At 43.5% G+C, this 22,500-nt stretch overlaps 1 protein-coding gene across 1 annotated transcript in view; it reads right to left on the reverse strand.

The window, feature by feature from the left end:
• Positions 1-22,500, reverse strand: part of c5 (complement component 5) — a gene marked incomplete at its 5' end in the record, with an annotated part of 79,040 nt that overhangs the window by 21,126 nt on the left and 35,414 nt on the right. Inside the window, 10 exons of the mRNA XM_083645472.1 lie at positions 39-143; positions 1,098-1,257; positions 2,333-2,438; positions 9,519-9,731; positions 12,882-12,971; positions 13,899-13,959; positions 16,365-16,607; positions 17,749-17,888; positions 19,333-19,415; positions 21,216-21,300. Of these exons, the coding sequence (XP_083501598.1) occupies positions 39-143; positions 1,098-1,257; positions 2,333-2,438; positions 9,519-9,731; positions 12,882-12,971; positions 13,899-13,959; positions 16,365-16,607; positions 17,749-17,888; positions 19,333-19,415; positions 21,216-21,300 (1,286 nt within the window). The remainder of the gene's footprint in view (positions 1-38; positions 144-1,097; positions 1,258-2,332; positions 2,439-9,518; positions 9,732-12,881; positions 12,972-13,898; positions 13,960-16,364; positions 16,608-17,748; positions 17,889-19,332; positions 19,416-21,215; positions 21,301-22,500) is intronic.

A 22,500-nucleotide genomic window follows, 5' to 3' on the forward strand; every position in this document is an offset into this window, starting at 1 on the left:
ATGACAGAAGAGGAGGAGAGGAAGAGCTGTCATCTTACTTTGAGCTGCAGGATTGGATCTTTGATCTGTGTGGCTTTGTGTAAACCAATCAGCACAAAGGATGTCAGGTAAACCGATTGGTCCATTGCGTTTGCCCCTGCTGACTGCAACCAATCAGAAAACACAAAGGTCAGAGCTCTGTCCACCTGCCTCCTTGCTGTGAGCTGTAACTGAACCAATCAGTCATTCTGAAAGCAGGGAGATGCATCATTTCCCCAAGTTTGGTCAAAGTCAGGGACCGGATTCACCAATGTGTTCTTGAGATAGATCTTAAGGAGAACAACAATTATTTTGCATATGATCTCACACATATCCGAAAACTGTAAACTTTGTGTTTGTAAAATTTTGCATTCATTTAGTTTGACAGTTATTGAGATTAAATGGATGTCTGTGAGATTATGTGCAAAAGAAATCAGCATTGTTTTTCGGTGGCATTTGAGAATATTTTTTTCCTATTAAGATTTGATTTGATTTGATTTGACGGTTACAAATTGAAATACAATGTACTAAACAAAGTACAGACACAAATCTCAAGGAATAACATCAAGGATAAAGCACAATAAAGTCAAGACTTATTTCCATTGTGGTCCTTGGTCTTAAACAGGTATAAAAAAGCAATACAATCATGAAAATGCCTTACTAATTGGTTCTGGGAAACCTGCAGTTTCTCCTTTAAAACCTTGGTCAGACCTCCGTACCAAGAAGAGATGGCATAATCAAAGCAAGAGCAAACAAGAGAGTTGGCTAACAGAAAAAGACTGGCCTGGTCTAGAAAAGGGGCTTTTCTGGCCATAAACTTAGTTCGGCCAATCACCTTGCTAATTGTTTTTAGGGCCATGGTATCGCCTCCTAAGCTACTGTCTAGGTGGCAGCCTAAATAGCTGACTGAGGCTTTTACTGCAAAGGACTGGCCCTCAAGGACAATAGTAGGCGAGACCAATTTGTGTAACCTGGGTTTACAACCGAAAATAACATATTCTGTTTTGGCCATATGAAGGGAATAAGGTTTTGTGAACGGGGCCCCTGCAGATCAGTGGGGTGTGAAGTTTGGTGCTGACCATGACTCTGTTGGGTCTGTAGGAGGCGCTCTCCATGAAGGAGCCGTCTGTCTGCTGCATGCTGTGGATCAGCCAGCTGACCGCATCAGAGAGAGCCTGTCTGTCCACCTGCACCACACTGTCCACCAGAGCCAGGGTCTTCACTACCAGAGCTGTCAGCCTGCACACAGACAGACAGGCAGACAGACAGACAGACAGACAGACAGACAGGCAGACAGAGAGAGAGACAGGCAGACAGACAGACAGACAGACAGACAGACAGACAGACAGACAGACAGACAGACAGACAGACAGACAGGCAGACAGACAGACAGACAGACAGACAGACAGAACACGTTATATAATGTATCATATCATGTATCATTATCATTATTGTTTTGTATCATATTACCGTATTCCGTCTAATATTGGCCTTTATTTAGCTCAGCTGTAGAGGGTAACATGCCGAGACACTTTTTTTATTTCTAATTGCCTCTGTTTGAGGATATTTCTCATATTTAGTTTTTTTGTTTTTGTTGCTGCTGCAATGTATTACAATCATTACGGTAATGGACGACATGCTCCAGAGACCTCCGCCGTCTGAGCCATCTTGTGGCACTTGTACGTTACTACAAACTACAGTTACAAACAGGCACCAGTAGTTTACCAGTATCCACGGTTCTATTTTCCTTCGTTTTTTGCCCCAGGCTTTATTTGTTTGTGTTGACCACGTCTCCAGCCATTATTGGAGAAACTTATTATGTCACTACTATAATAAGACACGGGCGCGGTGCACTGCGTGCGGCGCATGGCGTACTCCGACGTCGCCCATGCTTCCGTCCACCTATGCACTGTGCTGACATCAAGTAATCGCAAAAATGTCTTGTTACATTACATTACTCAAATAATATGTTAGTTTTGAAAGATTTCCCCCCCAGTATAATTCAACAGCGGCGGCAGTATTTCAGCAGCAGTGTTAGCGTCAGTGTTAGCATTAGCATGACGTATGTCTGTGTTAGCATCAGCGTTAGCATAATGTGTGTCTCCGTGTTAAGCTTAGGACATGCTCGAGCCAGGCACCGCGATGCGGAGCTCCACAGATTGCGTGCGCACCCTGCGCTGGGACCGAGGCTTTCATGCTCAGAGGGCTGCTCACTCCAAAATGCCAGGGGGGCGTACAAACAAACATCCCGTGAAGAAGCAACAAGACCAAAAAACAAAAAAGTGTGTTAGCGCTAGCATGACGTGCATCTCACCAGGTGCTGGCCTCTCTGTTCCTCCACATGCTGTAGGAGGCCTGCTGTCCAGACACAGTGTAGTTGGAGTCTGAGCTGCTTCTGAATGACTGGATACTCACAAGACCTACACACACACACACACACACACGCACGCACGAATGCGCACAAACAGAGACAGACACGCGCGCGCGCGCACACACACACACATGCATTCAACTTAGCATACCAGGCGATGACCAATGAAATATGGGACTTCCTAAAAACGCGATATTTCACATGGTTTTGCAGGCAGGGTCCAAAATTAACATCCGCAAGCACCAAATGTGGGTCAATTTTGGGTTTGGGGTATTAAAAAAAAGGGCTCAACCGCCAGCTGGCCGGTAAATTAATTTTGAAATATAGCACAGTTTTTTATGTGCTTAGACCGCCTGAGACTAATATGACCCCCGCTTGTCCACCGTACCTGAGTGACGTCAGTGTTTCATCTAATCAAATCAGCAGCGCTGAATGAAAACAAGCAGGCAGCAACTTACTATACAGCATGTCTAGAAACATCTGTGTTGTTACGTGTTGAGGTCAGGGAGGGTTAATTTGAAGATGTAATCCGATACAATTACTAGTTACCTGTTAAAAATTGTAATCAGTAACGTAATCCAAGTATCACAATAATAAAGTAATGTAACTGATTACTTTAATTACATTACTTTTGCATTACCTTTGAACAAATGTCCTGCATTTGACTACTCCGGGGGCGTGCTCCATAGGACATTTTTCAGCAGGCTTTCGGCTAATCTACCCTTGCGTGATTCTCATTAATAATTTGAATACACTAACAATAATAATATTTCCATCTTCGGATTACAGCACTGATATTATCTGGTTTCTAATAATTAATTTTTTCCTTTTTAAGAGAAGTATGTTTTTTCTCCCAAACCCTGCTACAACACTGACTGGCTTTAGCTTGGAAATATTTTAATTAAAAAGCACATGCCAGCAAAGTAGGCTACTGTTTATTACGGTAGGATAATGAGCCATGCAAAGAAATGTTTCAGACAAGAGGCAAGCCATCCAATAGGGTGAAAAATGTATTTTAATTTTAGCTGCAAAACAATATAGGCCTAGTCATTTTAAAAATCAGCACAGATGAAAATATAATATATAATGCTGTAATATTATCAGAGAAAGATTAGGCTACATACTTAGGCCTACTAAGGCACATCCTCTTTCTTTTCTCTCTCTAGCGCCACCTGCCTTGTGTTGATTGGACATGTTGCCATTTGATTACCATGAATATCTTCATTATGAATCACACTTTAACAACTGACTGCTCTGCTCTATCATCCTGCTATTAATCCAATTTTTTTGTAAATGTAACTGTAATCATGATTAAGGGATTACAGTTACCTTTTTGTAATCTGATTAGGTATTCCTATTACATGTAATCCGGTTACTCCCCAAGCCTGGTTGAGATGTGGCAACACATTCCCGGTGTAGAAAGACCACAGCGGTCATTTTGACCTTTTTGAAATGTATATGTGCAATAACTTTGTTGAATAAAAAAATACAATGCTGCTGCTAGCTGACTTTTACTAAAAGTGTCTGTATTGTCATTTAAAATAGTTTTTATCTGAATTACACAAAAGGCAACATTTTCTTTAATCATTTTTACCTAAAGACCATAGACGGTCATTTTGACCTCACTGAATTTCCCAGGGTTCTAGACCTGTCTTATTTGTCACATTAAAATATATCTTAACACAATAAATGCATTAATCTCCCAATTGGGTATTTACCATGCGGTATTATAGAGTTTGGAATCTAGTGGTCAAAATGACCACTTACGGCCATTCTAGTAGTTATGGAATTCTGGCACTTTTATTATTATAACCATGCAGCGGTTTGGGAAATGGAATAAAATATACCCCATTGCCTATCCTCTCAGGATACCTCATATCAGTGTTGCATTTACCCCATGCACATCGTTTGACAATTTTTTCAATTTATAAATGTATAAAACCCCATAAAACCGGAGGAAAATGACGCTTTCTAGTGTTTCTCTATGCACTAGGCTCAGGTTGTCCGAGTGTATTGTGAAACTGGTACGCACTGTGATTGGCTCGTCTGCTTTGGGGCGGGACTTAGCCACAGGTCAATTAGGTTCCTGAAGGTTTAATCTTGGCATTAAGGAAAATTTGAATTTAAATGTTGTCATGAAAAACTCTAGACTCTAGACTCTCTTGAGTCTACCAGATGTTTCTGTCCATACGCCAATTTGTTTCAATCACTCCTTTTTGCCTCCATGGTCAGACAGAAACTACCATGCCTGGAGTGAGAAGGGGCTAGTTTACATCAAAGACCTATACATAGATGGTCATTTTGCATCCTTTGATCTACTGCAGAGGAAGTTTGAGTTGCCTGGCACGAACAGGCTCAGATTCCTGCAAATCAGAAATGATGTTCGATCCAATATTCACGCCTTTGAAGAGATCCCAAATGAACATGCTTTTTTCTATGTATTGCTCCAAGCATCTTATCTCTAGATTTGTATGTCTGCAACACGCCTCTACTGAGAGGATTAGAGAAGGGGGAACTTGGTATTGATTTATCTGACATTATATGGGAAAGGAGTCTGTCTGTGGTATAACTCTGCTCAGTTAATAGCAGACACCAGCTGATCCAATTTACTCACCGTCTTCACTACTCCAAGCATAAATTACACAGGATCTTCCCTTCTGTCTCGCCACTGTGTGACAGGTGTCAGAGGGCACACTATCTCATGCCTTCTGGTTCTGCCCTTCATTAACGGGATTCTGGGTCAAAACATTTGATTGGTACTCTAAGGCAGGGATACTCGACTTGCTTTGGCCGGGGGCCACTTTCGTGAAATGATAGAAGGCCAGGGGCCAGTTAATAAACAATCAATATACATTTTTCTGTAGCAGATTGTAGGTGTCAGACGGAGTTTAGTCTGACAATGTTGTGCACACCGGATAGTTACTTAGATTAACTCATTGAGTGCCATGGACGAACATGTTCGTCATTTCAAATAGTAACGTAGAGTGCCAAGGACGGACATGTTCGTCAATTGCGTTTTTTGACGGGGGGATGTCGATCTAAGCCTCTTACATCGCCTCTTACAATATGGGAGCTATTGAATGTGTCTAACCTATTTTACAGAACCCTTAGGTGGCGACACAGTGCCCTCCCGATTAGACAAAGGCCAGGAGAAAAGAGAGAAGAAGTCATGAGGAAACGGAAATCGCCTCGATATGCTTGAAGCATAACGTTAGCTGTGCCTGTGAACAGCAGTCATCTGCTGCCACAATTGAGCCCCATCCGTGTCCGCTGCGATAGTCCATCCATATGATTTAGTTGCCGACACGGCGACACCAGCGTCTTTCTGAAAAGTTACATTATTCTCAGCTGGGAGCCGGGGACACGCTGTAAAAAAGCGGGGGGATGCAGGCAGCGGACTTTTCAGTGCAGATCAAACTCAGAGCAAACCGCAGCAGAGAAACTCCTCCCACCACGGAGGAGGAGGAGGAGGGGGGTGGGGCACGCAGGGCACTACAGTATACAACCATTGACAGTACACACACACCCAGGCAGCAGGCTCGATGCATAGAGAGCAAACAAGCTAGAATAGGCTATCTGATGCCCACCAGCAGTAAATCAAGACCAGCAAGAAGGTGTAGGGTCTGCGCACGCAGGGGCCAGCGCTGCTGGTTGCAGCTAAAACATATTATTTGGCCAAACAAAATTCCTTTGTTTTCACTCTTTTATTGAAGGAAATTATTTTTGAGGTGTCATTATATCAGAAAATATTAGCTTCAGAGTCAATGATGTGCTTGAAATGTTTAATTTCACAAAAGGCTCAATATCTCAGCTTCTAGAAAAAAATTGCTGTTTTTGGCTAAATCAAGCTATCTTCTCCGGCTCATAACTAAAGAACGGAAAATGGGATCAATAAACTTTTTTTTGCCAATGATAGAAGAGAGTCTCCTCGTTCTTTGTGCGTGTTCGGTGTTTACATAGTAATATCACACAATATTCTGTGGGCCTCGAGAAATCACTGAAAACGCTCTGAAACTCTGGCACTGGGAGCGTCCGTTCTCCAAAAGTGGCTGGCACTCAATGAGTTAAGTACATACATAAGTGCCTGGGTAGCGAGCAGACGGCGGTATTTGACAATTTAGCAGCTAAATCATAGATTATTGAAAGATATTCCATATTCCAGACTGAAATGCTATAACAGAAGTGGAGTATTGGCCAGAATTTCATGAACATTTGGACACTTATTCAGCGGGTATCTTGCATGTTGCGTTCGGGTGGACTATAAAAAAAAAAAAAAAAAAAAAAAAATTGCAATTCCATCGTGGGCCACACAGGGGGCACCTGCGGGCCGCATGTGGCCCGCGGGCCGCCAGTTGAGTATCACTGCTCTAAGACCTACAAAACAACCCTACAGCCAGAGGCAGAACTCGCCAGTCCTCCTCTTCACCTTCTTTTCAGGTGTGGCTGATGGACAGGTCTCTGTTGTACAGATGGAGAGACTCAGGTCCGAGAGAACCAACTCGCTTAAAAGGTTCACAGCTATCTGGGACCTGTTTTTGGCTACTTTGATGAGGTTAAGCATGACTAGTGACTGAGGTTAGGGGTGACGGATGGCTCGCCCGGCGGGTATCATCCCTTTACGTGGGATCCCATCAGTGGTGGAAGAAGTACTGAAAGTTTGTACTCAAGTAGAAGTACTGTTACCTTACTGAAATATTACTCAATTACAAGTAAAAGTACTGGTGTTAAAAATATACTTAAGTAAAAGTAAAAAGTACTCTTCTAAAAAACTACTCGGAGTATTAGTTACTTTTTTAACCATCGATTTTTAATAGCAGGCTGTCACAGGCATTCACTTGAAACGGGAGATCCATGTAGAAAATACATTATACACTTTCAACAAAGCATATTTCTCTAATAAATGATATGAATGAAAGATCAATCCCTTCTTAGTATCAACAGGGAGCAAAACCCTAAATAACTGAAAACTGGTGGGTGGGAGGGGTCTGTCAGTCACACCTGCTTTGCTCTTCCCCCAGATGTTATTCATAATAATACTGGTAAGCATTTGACTCTTAAAGAGGACAGGAAACATTTGATCATATGAATCTAGTTAATTTGCATGTCACCTCAGAGAAGACAGGACACTGCTTTCAAGTCTGAAATGTACCTAGATTTGCTAGAAGGATGAACATTTCACCTTTTTTTTTACAGAACTGTTTTTGTATTGCTGTAACTTGTAACTGTGACTGTGAGTCTGTGACTGTTTTATTTCTGAACAGAAGGATTAGCCTCACCTCCAATAAACAAAAACCCCTGATGCTGTTGCTGTGCATTTATTTGAAAAGGAATAGGGCCCACATTATATGCAAGTAAAATAATAATAGCAGCACAGACATCAGCACTCAGCAACACTTTTTCCAACAATAAAGAAAATAAATGTTATTCACATACCGAGTAACTGTTATCCTTATGATTAGTTTCCCGACTTTTCAAGATGTGCTCTGTACTGATACTGAACCAGTGGAAACAACTATTATGAAATTAATGGTTGTATTTTAATTTAAATATTTGCTTTGATTGAAACAAAAATCTTGTCATTAGTATTTTTTTATAGCCTATAGCAAGCTGTTAGGAGTTAAACAGGTCATAATTCCCTCTCTCAATTTTATATTGCTGTGAAAACACATGTATTGTGCACTGCAAACTATTTGGGCTTATTTTTATTGTTTTTTTTTTACGGAATACACATTGAATATCCACACTGGGTAGACTAGCCTCTATACCTAATATATACAATCAATGCTGTCTATACCCATGGTCACCTATTAGGCTACATTGCCGCCTGCCCTCCTAATATGGTCGGACAACGGTACATGTCATGACGTGTCACAGACCGCATATTTTGGGATTATTTTATCAAGTGGATTATGTCAACGAACGGGACTTGCGTGGCGTCCGTGGACAATGCATACCTTGGGTGGCATTTGGCTTCAGGTTTGTCTTTCACTTTGGTGAAGGGTTCAGCATCATGTCGCTTCCTCCTGAGTCCTGTGTCGACTGGTCTGTCACGCAAGTTCGCAACCAAATTAATGATCAAGTTAGCAGTGAACAGGGGGCATGTCGCGTCACGCATGAGGCACGTGATTCAATCCTTAATCGAATTTGAATTAAAAGTGTTATTTAGACAGTCACTGTCTGCACGGCACGGCAGCACACATGCTTGAGTCAGTGACAGAGACAGGGCGATTGACAGCGAATTCAGCGGACAGATCAGAGGGGAAAGACTGGCGGGGGGGAATTAATGGACCAAACGGCCGCTACTCGATAACAGTATCGATAAGGTTGGACCTTATTGATTTTCGGGTTTCGAGTCGAGTCCCATCCCTACCTACGAGCGGCTTGAAATCCCCGTCTCTGCCGGTCATGCCGGAAAACAACATCTAACCTGTGGGCGTCTCCCCGCCCCCCCATTTCATGGTTTTCATTGCCCTGTTTGTGATCAGCTGATAGAGTTTATTGGCTGCGTAAAATGCAGATCAAAGGTTTGGATGTTTGGATTTAATTAATTCAAATTGTACTCAGTACTCAGTATGATTTAAAAAGTAACGAAGTAGATTACATGGTGCAATCCATACTTAAGTAAGAGTAAAATTACAGACTTGAAAAAATAACTTTTAAAAGTACAAGTACCCAAAAAAAGTACTTAATTACAGTAACGTGAGTAGTTGTAATTCGTTCCTTCCACCCCTGGATCCCATGCACTTTATCTCTTACGAACACTTAAGCACCTTATGCGGCTGGTAGCACCAAGTAGTAATGTTGAATGTTGATGTTTGTATTTTTTCCACTTTCCTTTCTTTTCCTGTGTCTGAGCCAGTTTGTCTTGTTCGTTTATTGTTCTACAAAAACTGAAAATAAAATATTGAAAAAGATATCTTGGGATTAAGGTCAAGATTAGGTTAATAAACAACATTTAAGTTATGGTTTTGCCAGCTTATCCAAAAAGTGACAAGAATGACCCAATGCGATGAGCAGGCACACAACAGACTGTGACACAGGATGTAAGCCACCACCACTGCGTGAAATACCGTGTTTTCATGGAGTCCCAATGGAACACACTGAAACAGAAATGACAGGTTTTCCTCACCGTCCCTGATCTTCCTGCGTAGTTCTCCTGCGTTCTTCTGGACATCGTTTCCCAGAATGCCCCAGCGGCGCGTGGTCTCCAGGTATCGGTAGACGTGGACGAGGGGGAGGAGTCCGGCTAGCTCCGCATCTGCCGAGCCCGCCGGCAGGTTGAGGAGCTGCCGCAGGCCATCAGGGCTATCTAACACCGACAGGAACTCACCCATGACTTCACCTGGACACACACATGCGCACGCACACACACACACACACACACACACACACACACACACACACACACACACACACACACACACACACACACACACACACACAATACTGGTTTGTGGCCCCAAGGGTGTTGGTTTGGTTCCCCCAACCAGCTTGGAAAATCATCAGCCCCGTAACACTCATTGGTTGCAAACTTAACCTAATTTATGACGTTTATAAATTATTTGTGAAGGATACAAGCTAACATCACCACTAAAAGACAAAGATCACCATAGACCACCAAAAAATATGTTTTATTTAACCATGTGCATATAAACCAGTGGGAAAACGCTAGGCATTAATGATGATGACGCGGAAGTGAAGTGAAAAGCTGTAGTTCCTCGAATGGCCACTTGGGGGTTGGTGGCAGGAGGCATTCCCCCCATGTTAAAATTCCCGACTTTGTAACAGGATTAAACATCTTTCAAGTCGGGGGCAAAACAGCTAATTTATATATAATTATTTATATATAATAGCTAATTTCACCTTTTCACAACAACTGTAGGGGGGTCATTTTTTATATAACTCACCTGTTTGGATTAAAATAGATGATAGGAAAGTGGTTGATGGTAGGAGATCATGTACACATAGTTTGGGACTGCCCGAAATTAGAAGAATACTGGCAAAAAAAAATGTAGATATCGAATTGGTCTTACTACTTATTAGGAATATTGCCAGAAGGTGTAGAGGGCAATCATTTGACACGAATACTGAAAGTTCTTCTGCTAACTGCTAAGAAAATGATTACGATCTCCTGGCTGAGGCCGTGTTTCGTCGAGGCCTCATCACTGTCCGCTCTGCTGGCATCCTCCGCTATCGCCGATACCTCCACCGTGGCCCCAAACACTCCCATCATCCACATCTCTCCACTACCCCCCACATCCAAACCATACGTTCTCACCCCCCCCCCGCAGTTCCTCGCACTGTCAAACCTGGCTAACCTCCGTCCTCTCCACCGTACCCCCATTACTTCACCCTCTCATCCACCCACCTTTGCCCTCCTCAGCACTCAATAACAAAGCCCCCCTCCTGCATGAACTGGTTCTTGACGACTCACTTGACTTTCTCCACCTCACTGAAACCTGGCAACAACCCAATGATTTTTTCTCCCTCAACCAAGCATCCCCTCCTGGTTTTAGCTACATCTGCAAACCTTGTCCCTCCCATCGCGGTGGCAGTCTGGCTGTCATATTCAATCAAATCTTCCGCATAAGAGAATTCACCCTCCCCACAGTCTCATCATTTGAATTCCTGGCTTTTAAAACCTGCTGCTCCATAAATGTCATCCTCATATACCGACCACCCAAACCTCACCCATCATTCCTGTCTGACCTAACAGAAGTCCTCACAATAGCCGCATCTCTATCCCCACATCTACTGCTGGGCGGCTTTAGCTCAGGAGGTAGAGCGGGTCGGGCAATGACGCAAGGGTTGGCGGTTTCGATCCCCGCTCCCTCCCAGCTGCTGTCGCTGTGTCCTTGAGCAAGACACTTAACCCTCCTTGCTCCCGATGGTGTGTAGGCACCCTGCGTGGCAGCCTGCCGCCATCGGTGTATGAATGGGTGAATGTAGACTATCTACTGATTGTAAAGCGCTATATAAATGCAGGCCATTTACCATTTACCATTTACTGCTCCTCGGCGATTTGAACACCCACATAGATTCACCCACCTGTAAGTCTGCATCTGATCTCATCACTATTCTGGACAATTTCAACTTCACCCAGCATGTCACTTTCCCCACCCATGTCAAAGGCCACATTCTCGACCTCGTCTGCTCTGCCAATCTTCCGGTTCTCAACATCCACCCAACTCCATTCCCTCTGTCTGATCACACTCTCATCCAGTTCACCATCTCATCCCCATCCCCACGTCCCCAACTCCTCAGAGAAATAACCTTCCGTAACACAAAATCAATTTGGGCGGCTGTAGCTCAGGAGGTAGAGCGGGTCGTCCACTAATCGCTTTGGATGAAAGAGGTCGGTGGTTCGATTCCCGCCTCCTCCAGTCTGCATGTCGAAGTGTCCTTGGGCAAGATACTGAACCCCAAATTGCGCCTGATGGTGTGCCAGCAGCCTGTGTGGTAGCCTGCCGCCATCTGTGTATGAATGGGTAAATGTACCTACTGATTGTAAAGCGCTTTGGATAAAAGCGCTATATAAATGCAGGCTATTTACCATTTACCAATTGACCCCCTCCAACTTTCAGACCTGCTTACCAAAGCTCTCACCCTGGACCCAGCCTCCACCTCACCTGATGATCTCACCAATTTTCTCAACAACACACCGTCTGCCTCCCTCGACTCACTCGCCCCCCGCAAAGCTAAAACTGTCTCCTTCAACACCTCTGTACCCTGGTTCACAGCTCACCTCCGCACTATGAAACAAACTGGCCACCAACTGGAACGACTCTGCAAGAAAACTTCACTCACTGTCCACCTTGGAGCCTTTAAACTCCACCTCTCCACCTACAAAGAAGCCCTCACTGTCCACAAGTCTGCTTACTTTTCCACCATCATCAATGACCCCAGCCATAATCCTAAAACCCTCTTCACCACTGTCAACAACCTCCTCAAGCCCCGTACCGACGCCCTCCCTACCTCCACATCTGACCTGTGCAACTCTTTCCTTCAGTTTTTGCAGACAAAATCACCACTATTCATCAATCACTGTCCCCCGTGTCTGACCCAGCAGCCCCCATCCCAGCCCCTCTCCTCTCCATCCCTCTTGACCTCCCTACCCACACCGCCGTCTCTCCCAGTTCACTCCAGTTACCCCTGGAACTGCGGCTCTGGGAAACCCCCATCTCACGTGAGCTGCGCGAGGACTCAACCCATTCCCTCCCACTCTGCTGATGAAAAAATCAAGATGGCAACGGCCAACACTTCAACTCGAAACGGGAGACCAAAATCAATGGGATAGCTCTGTCCATATTTTGTAGGTCAGTGATGTAAACAGAGCCAGTGATAGTTCTTTATTACTATTGCTAGTTGTGGAGCCTCAGTCTCACTGGTAGTTCTGCTGTTTACTGACTGTTCTATAGAGATACTTTACAATGTAAAGGATCTCTATGTATGGATCTCTACGTTGTCTCTATGTAAAGTTTACATATCATACCATTGATCACCAGCTGTCTCTCTACTGCTGTGTGTGGAACCAGATTGGGAGGCAGCTGGTTCTTCAACACCACTGTTGTCTTCTCTGAGCCTGCAGCAGCAAACAACACAACATTTACAAACAACACAACAACAGTCAGAAGCAACACAATAAGAGTCAGAAACAACACAACAGTCACAAATAATACAACAGTCAGAAACAACACAGCAGTCAGAAACAACACAACAACAAAACAACAGTCAGAAACAACACAACAGTCAGAAACAACACAACAAAACAACAGTCAGAAACCAAACAACAGTCAGAAACAAAACAACAGTCAGAAACAACACAACAAAACAACAGTCAGAAACAACACAACAGTCAGAAACAACACAACAAAACAACAGTCAGAAACAACACAACAGTCAGAAACAACACAACAAAACAACAGTCAGAAACAAAACAACAGTCAGAAACAAAACAACAGTCAGAAACAATACAGCAGTCAGAAACAACACAACAGTCAGATACAACACAAGAAAACACCTGTCAGAAACAACACAACAGTCAGAAACAACACAGCAAAACTGTCAGAAACAACACAACAGCAGTCAGAAACAACACAACAACAGTCAGATACAATACAACACAAGAAAACACCTGTCAGAAACAACACAACAGTCAGAAACAACACAACAAAACTGTCAGAAACAACACAACAGAAGTCAGAAACAACACAACAAAACAACTGTCAGAAACAACACAACAACAATCAGAAACATAACAAAACAACTGTCAGAAACAACACAACAGTCAGAAACAACACAACAAAACTGTCAGAAACAACACAACAGTCAGAAACAACACAACAAAACTGTCAGAAACAACACAACAACAGCCAGAAACAACACAAAAGTCAGAAACAACACAAGTCAGAAACAACATAGCAACACAGTCAGAATCAACACAGTCAGGGTGTACAGTCAGTGTGTACGTATCATAAAACAGTGTACTGTATTATAGATGTGCACGCACCATAAAGTCCCTGTGGGTCAAGTATCCCTCCAGAAAACACCTCAGACCTCACTCCTTCAGGCTGAAAACACAACCAGGACAAATTAAGAGAATTAAAACACAGTAAACCACTAGTCTAGGACAACTAGTCCTAGTAGTATTCATAAAACGTCTATATGTTTCCATAAAAAGTCTCAACCTGTATGTTTTAAACCTGAAGTTTAAAACCTTCATTCATTCTTCATTCTGTCTCGAAAGAGCTCCCCGATAGGGAGTTGCAGGCTCCGCTAAACTGGCCGTATGATACATACACGTTAGCGATCACAATAAAACAGTACCTCCCGCACAATGTTGTTATCTGAAGGTTTGCATAATCAGTATTCCCTTATTCAAATGCCAGGTGAACAGTGGGCTCTAACTAGGTCACATAAGGGACATGAGTGACATGACTGAAGATGGATCAAATTATATTTTCGTATCTTGCACATTCTATGGCTGGCGAGGTTGTAATATATCGTCATGTCATGGTGTCTTTGGGTCATTTATAAATAAAATAATTTCTGTTTTATTCTAATCGATTTGTTTTGTACCGCTATTTTACATTGAAGTTAACGGCGAGTTACACAGTCTACTACAGGAGTGGATCGTGAGTACCCACAATGCTTGGCGTTGCTCACGCAGACGTGACGTAGTTACCCCAGCTCTATAGCCTGCTCAACGTTACTGGCTTTCCTGGGGAAACTAAACAGGTATGTCTGTGGATACTTGGATACTGTGGATACTCCTTGGATGGGAGCCTGGTGCTGAAAGTGGTGTTGGAGGACCAGTCGGAGGTGCTCTTCCCCTCTGGTCTCATGAATAATCTCCCCAAAGCCCCAGGGCAGAGACAGGGACTCTGGGCCCTATCGTTGCAATCGGCGTAGAAACTGCGTTTAAGGCCTAGCGCTAGGCCGCCTAGCGCAGTTAGTGGGTGTGGACCAGCGCACTCGCTATCTTGGTATCGGCACTACACGCAGCCTCAACCATTATAACCACGCCTTTTAAGCGTAAAATTATGCATAGTCCGCTCATTGGAGAATTGCAGTAAAGAGTCACACGCTTGCCTTTTAAGCTCCAATTCCTGGACAAATCCGGTAAAACCAGACAAAGCAAAGCGCTCTGCCCCCCCCCCCTCCCTTCATCCAGTCTGTCTGTCTCCATATATAGGCTATTATTCCATATTATTATGCTTCTCAAACCAATCTAACTGCAGTTTAAATACTGCAAGCATGTAAATACCCTACACTATAGCAAGATCAAAGTGAAAAGAATGTTCTAAATGCATCAGCTAGAAAAATATAGCCTATTAGATTGGTGAAAGTTTGTCCAGAAAGATATAATTTTCTCTCGCCTGCTGCAGGAAGGATGATGCACATAAATATACCCTACATTATGTAAAGTCATTGCATAAATGTGTTTTTATTGTAAAACTAAATGTGAAGTAGGGCCAAGTTATTGGAGCCGACATCACAGTATAGCACATGACAGTAGAAGCGCGTTCCGCTGTCACTTATCTAAATCACGTTAAATCGACAAGGGATATATATAGGCCCAGGAGGACATATATGTTTCACATAGGGTGGTGTTTTCATTTCGATGTTTTATTTGGTCCAATATTGAAATGTTCTACAATTGCAGGTTGTGTTACCATTACACATTATTTAGATCTACCTTTATATAGGTTTTCGGCTCATTTGGTTGCTATTTAGTAGCGAAATGGAGTACCACAATGCATGCTGGGACATGCCAGGCAGTGAACTTACAACTTCTTTTTCCTATGGGAAGTGTGTTGTGTCTGTCTGAGCGAGGGAGTCAGAGAGAGAGAGAGAAGGGTGACAGAGAAGAGGCAGAACAGCGCTCCTCGCAACTGGCGCATTGAATAGGCCTGGTTTCAGAGAGAGACAGAGAAGGGTGACGGGGAGAGGCAGAAGAGCGCTCCTCGCAACTGGCGCACTGAATAGGCCTGGTTTTCAAAAGCGCAAAGCGCTAAATTTACGCCAGTTGGGAAGATATCATTAGGCCGGCATTTAAGGCCGACACGCCCATTCTCGCCCATTCAGGGAGAGCGCCACGCCCATTCCGCCTAAAGCGCATTTGCCAGCGTAAAGCCATGTTGATATCTTCCCGAGGCAGGCGCAAGGCACGTTTTTTTGCGTTTAAGGCCCGTTTTAGCGGCGAAGGCCTGTGGGAGAATAGGGGCCTCTGTCTTGTGAACAGTCCTTCGGATGAGACGTTAAACCGAGGTCGTGACTCTCTGTAGTCATTAAAGATCCCATTTGCACTCTTTGCAAGCGTAGGACGACAACCCTGGTGCCCTGGCTAAATCAGTCCTCAATGATAGCTGATGTGTGGTGAGTGTTCTGGTGCAAACTGGACCCAGGTGGGTGATGCACGTCATCCAAAGCTGGATGCTTCTATCCATGCATCTGCTCATACCCCCCTGCCTACCACGACTCGTAGCGTCTTCAGCAGAACGTCTGCGGGTGTCCGCCTGCCGCGCAGGCGCAGGCTGAAGGTGAGTGTGTGTTCTCCAGGCTCCAGGCCCAGCAAGGTGAAGGACAGTCTCCCCACGCCTCCCCCAACCAGCTCAGTCCACTGCACGCAGGGCCAGGGGGTGGAGCGCAGCCCCGCCCTCCCCGGCCGGGAGTTGAGCAGGCACAGCGCCGGGCCGACGGTCAGCGTCACACAGTACTGCGCACACACACACACACACACACAAACACACACACACACACACACACACACACACACACACACACACACATACACACACACAGCAGAGTAAACACAACGCTGGACAGGGTTTAACTAAAATGTGTGTGTCCGTCTATGTGTTTGTTGTCCTGTGTTGTTAGGAAGGCTGTTCTTATTCACTGTTCATACTTCAACCTATGAAAAGTAATGCACTTTAATTCATATAACCCAACTAATGTAAAGTAATGCACTTTAATTCATATATATAACCTACCTAATGTAAAGTAATGCACTTTAATTCATATAACCCAACTAATGTAAAGTAATGAACTTAAATTCATAACCTAACTAATGGAAAGTAATGCACTTTAATTCATAACCTACCTAATGTAAAGTAATGCACTTTAATTCATATATATAACCTACCTAATGTAAAGTAATGCACTTTAATTCATATATATAACCTACCTAATGTAAAGTAATGCACTTTAATTCATATATATAACCTACCTAATGTAAAGTAATGCACTTTAATTCATATATAACCTACCTAAGGTAAAGTAATGCACTTTAATTCATATATATAACCTACCTAATGTAAAGTAATGCACTTTAATTCATATATATAACCTACCTAATGTAAAGTAATGCACTTTAATTCATATAACCCAACTAATGTAAAGTAATGCACTTAAATTCATATATATAACCTAGCTAATGTAAAGTAATGCACTTCAATTCATATAAATAACCTACCTAATGTAAAGTAATGCACTTTAATTATTTAATATATATAACAGGGCTTAAAATTCACTTTGCAAACTGAGGGGGAATTCCCCCTCATGTTCTTCAGATAGGGGGGATTTATAGACTTTGGGGGGGATTCTTTCAGCCGATACGATAACCGGTAAATATCTGCTTCTCCTGTCTGATAACAGATACGATAACTAGTAATAATTTCATATTTTTGTCTTTACTTAACAAGTAATTTATGCACACCTGGGGTATTATAATATTATGAGTGTTTTAGTAAAGTGTATCACTCAATACAAAACATAAAGGCTTTAATACAACCGAAAGCCTATGGCTGCTTAGTGTCCAGATAAAACACAATGACAAAACACATAGTCATTCTCACCTGAATCGTGTCTATCTCTTGGCTGTACACTGAGCCTGTCAGTTCAAGCTCCTCTCCTCTGACCAGCTGGTAAGGCAGAGGGACGTCGATGCTGAGCGGCTGACTGACCGACACCCGCACCGGCTCTGCAACACAGACACCTGCAGTACAGACACCACACACACACACACACACACACACACACACACCGCTCAGATGCCAGCAGTACATTACATTACATTATATTTATCAGACGGTTTTATCCAAAGTCAATCAACTGTGTATCACATCAGCTAAGACCTTTGAAAAAGAACAAATAGCATTTGTTGATAGTGGAAGTAATAAGTTGATTTTTTTAAAAGAAGAGCGGTTAGTTCAAGAAGGGTTCAGGTGTAGCCTGAATAGGCGTGTTTTTAGTCTCCGCTGGAAGATGGGCAGTGATTGGGCCGTTCTGACACAAGAAGGGAGCTTGTTCCACCATTGTACCAGGGATGAGTAGAGCTAGCCACTTCTGAGCCCATGTAGGGATGGAGGGGCGGGGCGACCTGCAAATGTGGAGGAGTGTAGGGAATGTGGTATGGTTGGAACCTGACCATAGATGGGAAGCCAGTGAACAGACCAGAAGAGGGGAGCGACGTGGGAGTATTTAGGTTGGTTGAACACCAGAAAGGACTGCAGCGTTCTGAATGAGCTGTAACGGTCTGATGGCAGAGGCAGGTAGCCCAGCCAGAAAAACGTTACAGTAGTCCAGGCGGGAGATGACAAGAGCCTGGACCAGGAGTTGTGCTGCTTCCCTCATAAGAATTAGTTGGATTTTGCAGATGTTGTACAGGAAGAACCTAGAGGAGCGGGTAGTCGCTGCAATGTAGGTAGCTGCTGGACAGCTGGTTCGTAGTAGATTAAGAGGGTAACAATAGTACTAGTGTTATGGACGGATTGAGATAGAGCATGGGCTGAGAGGGTCTCAGTTTTCCTAACAGCTGACTGGCAGTTTCAGAGTCCTCCAGCAATAATAAAAGGAGTACTGGTGCAAATTGGGTAAGTACGATTGCATGGGTTTCTACACCTGAAAAAGTGCCATGTCTATGGGGCTATGAGCTGATATTACAACAGGGATGGGAAAGAGACACATACAGTAGTGTAGCAGTCAGACGAGAAGGTAGTTAGTAGGAAAGGAGTTACAAAAGCCCTATACTCTGGCCTACCTTCGATGGACTCATGCTACAGCTGACTCTATAGAATGAGTGAGTGAATGAATGACTGTGCCAAAAAGTAGCCTACTGGATCACCAGGGACCCTTATCCACTCCCTCCAACAATTAGCAACAACTTAACAGCAGCTGGGCAGTCAGCCCAGGCCTTTAGAAAATTAACTGATTTCAACAACTCTAGTTTCAGTGAAAGTGGTCAGCAGCAGCCAGATACTTAGAAATTAAACACAAGTTAAGCTAAAGCAGAAAAGATAGCACCAACTGCTAGTAGATTCAAACCAAAAAAAGTGATCCACTGATCAACAGGGATACAAATAACAGATAGCTCCATGTAGACAAACATGTACTGACATAAGTCAAGAATACATAAAGAGGAAGGAAGGAAGGAAGCTAACCGTTGTTGAAGATGCCGACAGCCTGCATCTGCCAGGTAGTGAGAGAGTCTGGTAGAGTCCTAGTGACAGACATCTGGCCTGGTCTGTAAGCACACACACACACACACACACACACACACACACACACACACACACGCACTCACACCCCCCCCCCCCACACACACACACACACACACACACACACACACACACACACACACACACACACACACACACACACACACACACACACACACAAACACACACACACAAACACACACATTAAATGACAGCAGTCCAACACTGTTGAAGAAGGTGAGATGCTGAAATAAAGTCAGCTTCACGACCGCCACACTGTGACAAGACATGGGTTCTGTAGCACCAGAACAGGGTTCTTTAGGAACCACAGCACAACCTTCATGGTGCTGTAAAGTGTAAAGAACCCTTTAAGAATTCAGGAAATGCCCCAAAACCAGCAGGAATAAAATTACTTAAAATTACTTAAAACTATGTAACTGGGCGTTCACAAAGTGCGATGACTTTAATACAAAGTCAATGGAAATGCGTGATCAGATGTGATTTTGCCCCAGGCAGCGCTAATGAGGCGAGTGTCGCAAATGTTCGCGATGCGAATTACATGATTTTCGCCTCACCACTCGTTTGCTCGAGCTGGAATTTTTCAACTTGAATAAAAAATGTGCACAAGCAAACTCGCGAAGCTTTTTTTCTGCCATGGTGTGAACACAGAATCAGATACTCTTAAGGGGCCGAACACACCATACACCAATCCTACGCAGAAGCAACGCTGAAGCCATGCAGCGCAGAGGCAGTTTCATTTCAGTGTCCTTGTTAACAAGTGAGACCGATCACACCAGCCGCATGTCACACCACGCTGAAGCCACGCTGCACGCGTTTTCATAACATTTACCGGTACTTGTCTTTTCTACTTTTCATTTGTTTGTCCTCACTTGAAAACTGCTGGGTGTGTTTGATTTGTGTTTAAACAGAGACTGCTGGGTGTGTTTGATTTGTTTAAACAGAGACTGCTGGGTGTGTTTGATTTGTTTAAACAGAGACTGCTGGGTGTGTTTGATTTGTTTAAACAGAGACTGCTGGGTGTGTTTGATTTGTGTTTAAACAGAGACTGCTGGATGTGTTTGATTTGTGTTTAAACAGAGACTGCTGTGTGTGTTTGATTTGTGTTTAAACAGAGACTGCTGGGTGTGTTTGATTTGTGTTTAAACAGAGACTGCTGGGTGTGTTTGATTTGTGTTTAAACAGAGACTGCTGGGTGTGTTTGATTTATGTTTAAACAGAGACTGCTGGGTGTGTTTGATTTGTGTTTAAACAGAGACTGCTGTGTGTGTTTGATTTGTGTTTAAACAGAGACTGCTGTGTGTGTTTGATTTGTGTTTAAACAGAGACTGCTGGGTGTGTTTGATTTATGTTTAAACAGAGACTGCTGGGTGTGTTTGATTTATGTTTAAACAGAGACTGCTGGGTGTGTTTGATTTATGTTTAAACAGAGACTGCTGTGTGTGTTTGATTTGTGTTTAAACAGAGACTGCTGGGTGTGTTTGATTTGTGTTTAAACAGAGACTGCTGTGTGTGTTTGATTTGTGTTTAAACAGAGACTGCTGTGTGTGTTTGATTTATGTTTAAACAGAGACTGCTGTGTGTGTTTGATTTGTGTTTAAACAGAGACTGCTGGGTGTGTTTGATTTGTTTAAACAGAGACTGCTGGGTGTGTGTGTTTGATTTGTGTTTAAACAGAGACACTGAGTGTGTTTGATTTGTTTAAACAGAGACTGCTGGGTGTGTTTGATTTGTTTAAACAGAGACTGCTGGGTGTGTTTGATTTGTGTTTAAACAGAGACTGCTAGATGTGTTTGGATTTGTGTCACCTGGCCTGCTGCACCTCCCACAGCCAGCTTTCTGGAAAGTAGCTCCGCACCAAAGAGGGAGCCAGGTCAAAGTCAGCTCCCATCTCTACACACACGCGCAGTCGCGCACGCACACACACACACACAACCACGCACGCACACACACACACACTCACACACACACACGCACGCACACACACACACACACACACACACACACACACACACAGACACACAATGACGTTACAATAAAGTGATAATGGTACTTCAAACTAAACTTGTGTTCTCTGCAACACTAATATTGACAATTTCTGATTTCAGGTTTTATTACAATATTGAAACTGCCAGTAAAACATCAACAGTTAATCAATGTATAAACATTAATCTACATGGCTCTGTAATGCATCCAAGTCGTCTTATTCACATGAGCAATTTTGTGTCTAAAAGGCAGGAAGTAACACAGGTGCAACCAAAACATTAATGAGGGCCCCAGCACTGGAACACCAAAACAGATTGGAAGTTGGGAAAACCTCATTAATGTTTTGCTTGCACCTGTGTTACTGCCTGCCTTTTAGACACAAAATGGCTCATGTGAAAAAGGTCAATGTGCGCATCACATCATGTCTGACATTTGGTGATGCAGTAGCTTTACTTAACCTGACAGTATGTCTCCCATTCTGAAAACCATCAACAAAATCCACAATTTCTCCAAATTCGTGTAAAGAGTAACTTAAAGGAGAATTTCGTTTTTTTTTACCTGGAGCCCTCTCCTCACATTAATTATTATCTGACGACTCACCCAGTGTTCTCCGCAGCGATTTGGAGCGTCGTAGGCGTTGTTGTGATCTAAATAGTACTCCAAGCCAGTCCTTGAATGCGCTCCATCGGGGCCACATGGCAGCGTGCTGTTCCTCCATGTAAATAGACAGTTTTCTTCCCGTGTTCTACCCATATCGTCATTATTTGAGCCCTAAAGAAACATGAGACTGCTATTCACCCCCGGGCTATTTCCACTACTCTTTAGAGAGTTTCACCAACTCTCATCAAGTCACTACACAGCCCAGCCAACTCTCGTCAAGTCACTACACAGCCCAGCCAACTCTCGTCAAGTCAGTACACAGCCCAGCCAACTCTCGTCAAGTCAGTACACAGCCCAGTCGGCAGGAAAGTCTCGCGGGACTTGACGAGAGTTGGTGAAACTCACCCCGAATGAGGAAATGAGATCCCAGTAGTGGAAATAGCCCGGGGGTGAATAGCAGTCTGATGTTTCTTTAGGGGTCATATAATGACGATATGGGTAGAACAC

The sequence above is a fragment of the Poromitra crassiceps genome, assembly GCF_964638095.1.
Source record: "Poromitra crassiceps genome assembly, chromosome: 10".
NCBI lineage: Eukaryota > Metazoa > Chordata > Actinopteri > Beryciformes > Melamphaidae > Poromitra > Poromitra crassiceps.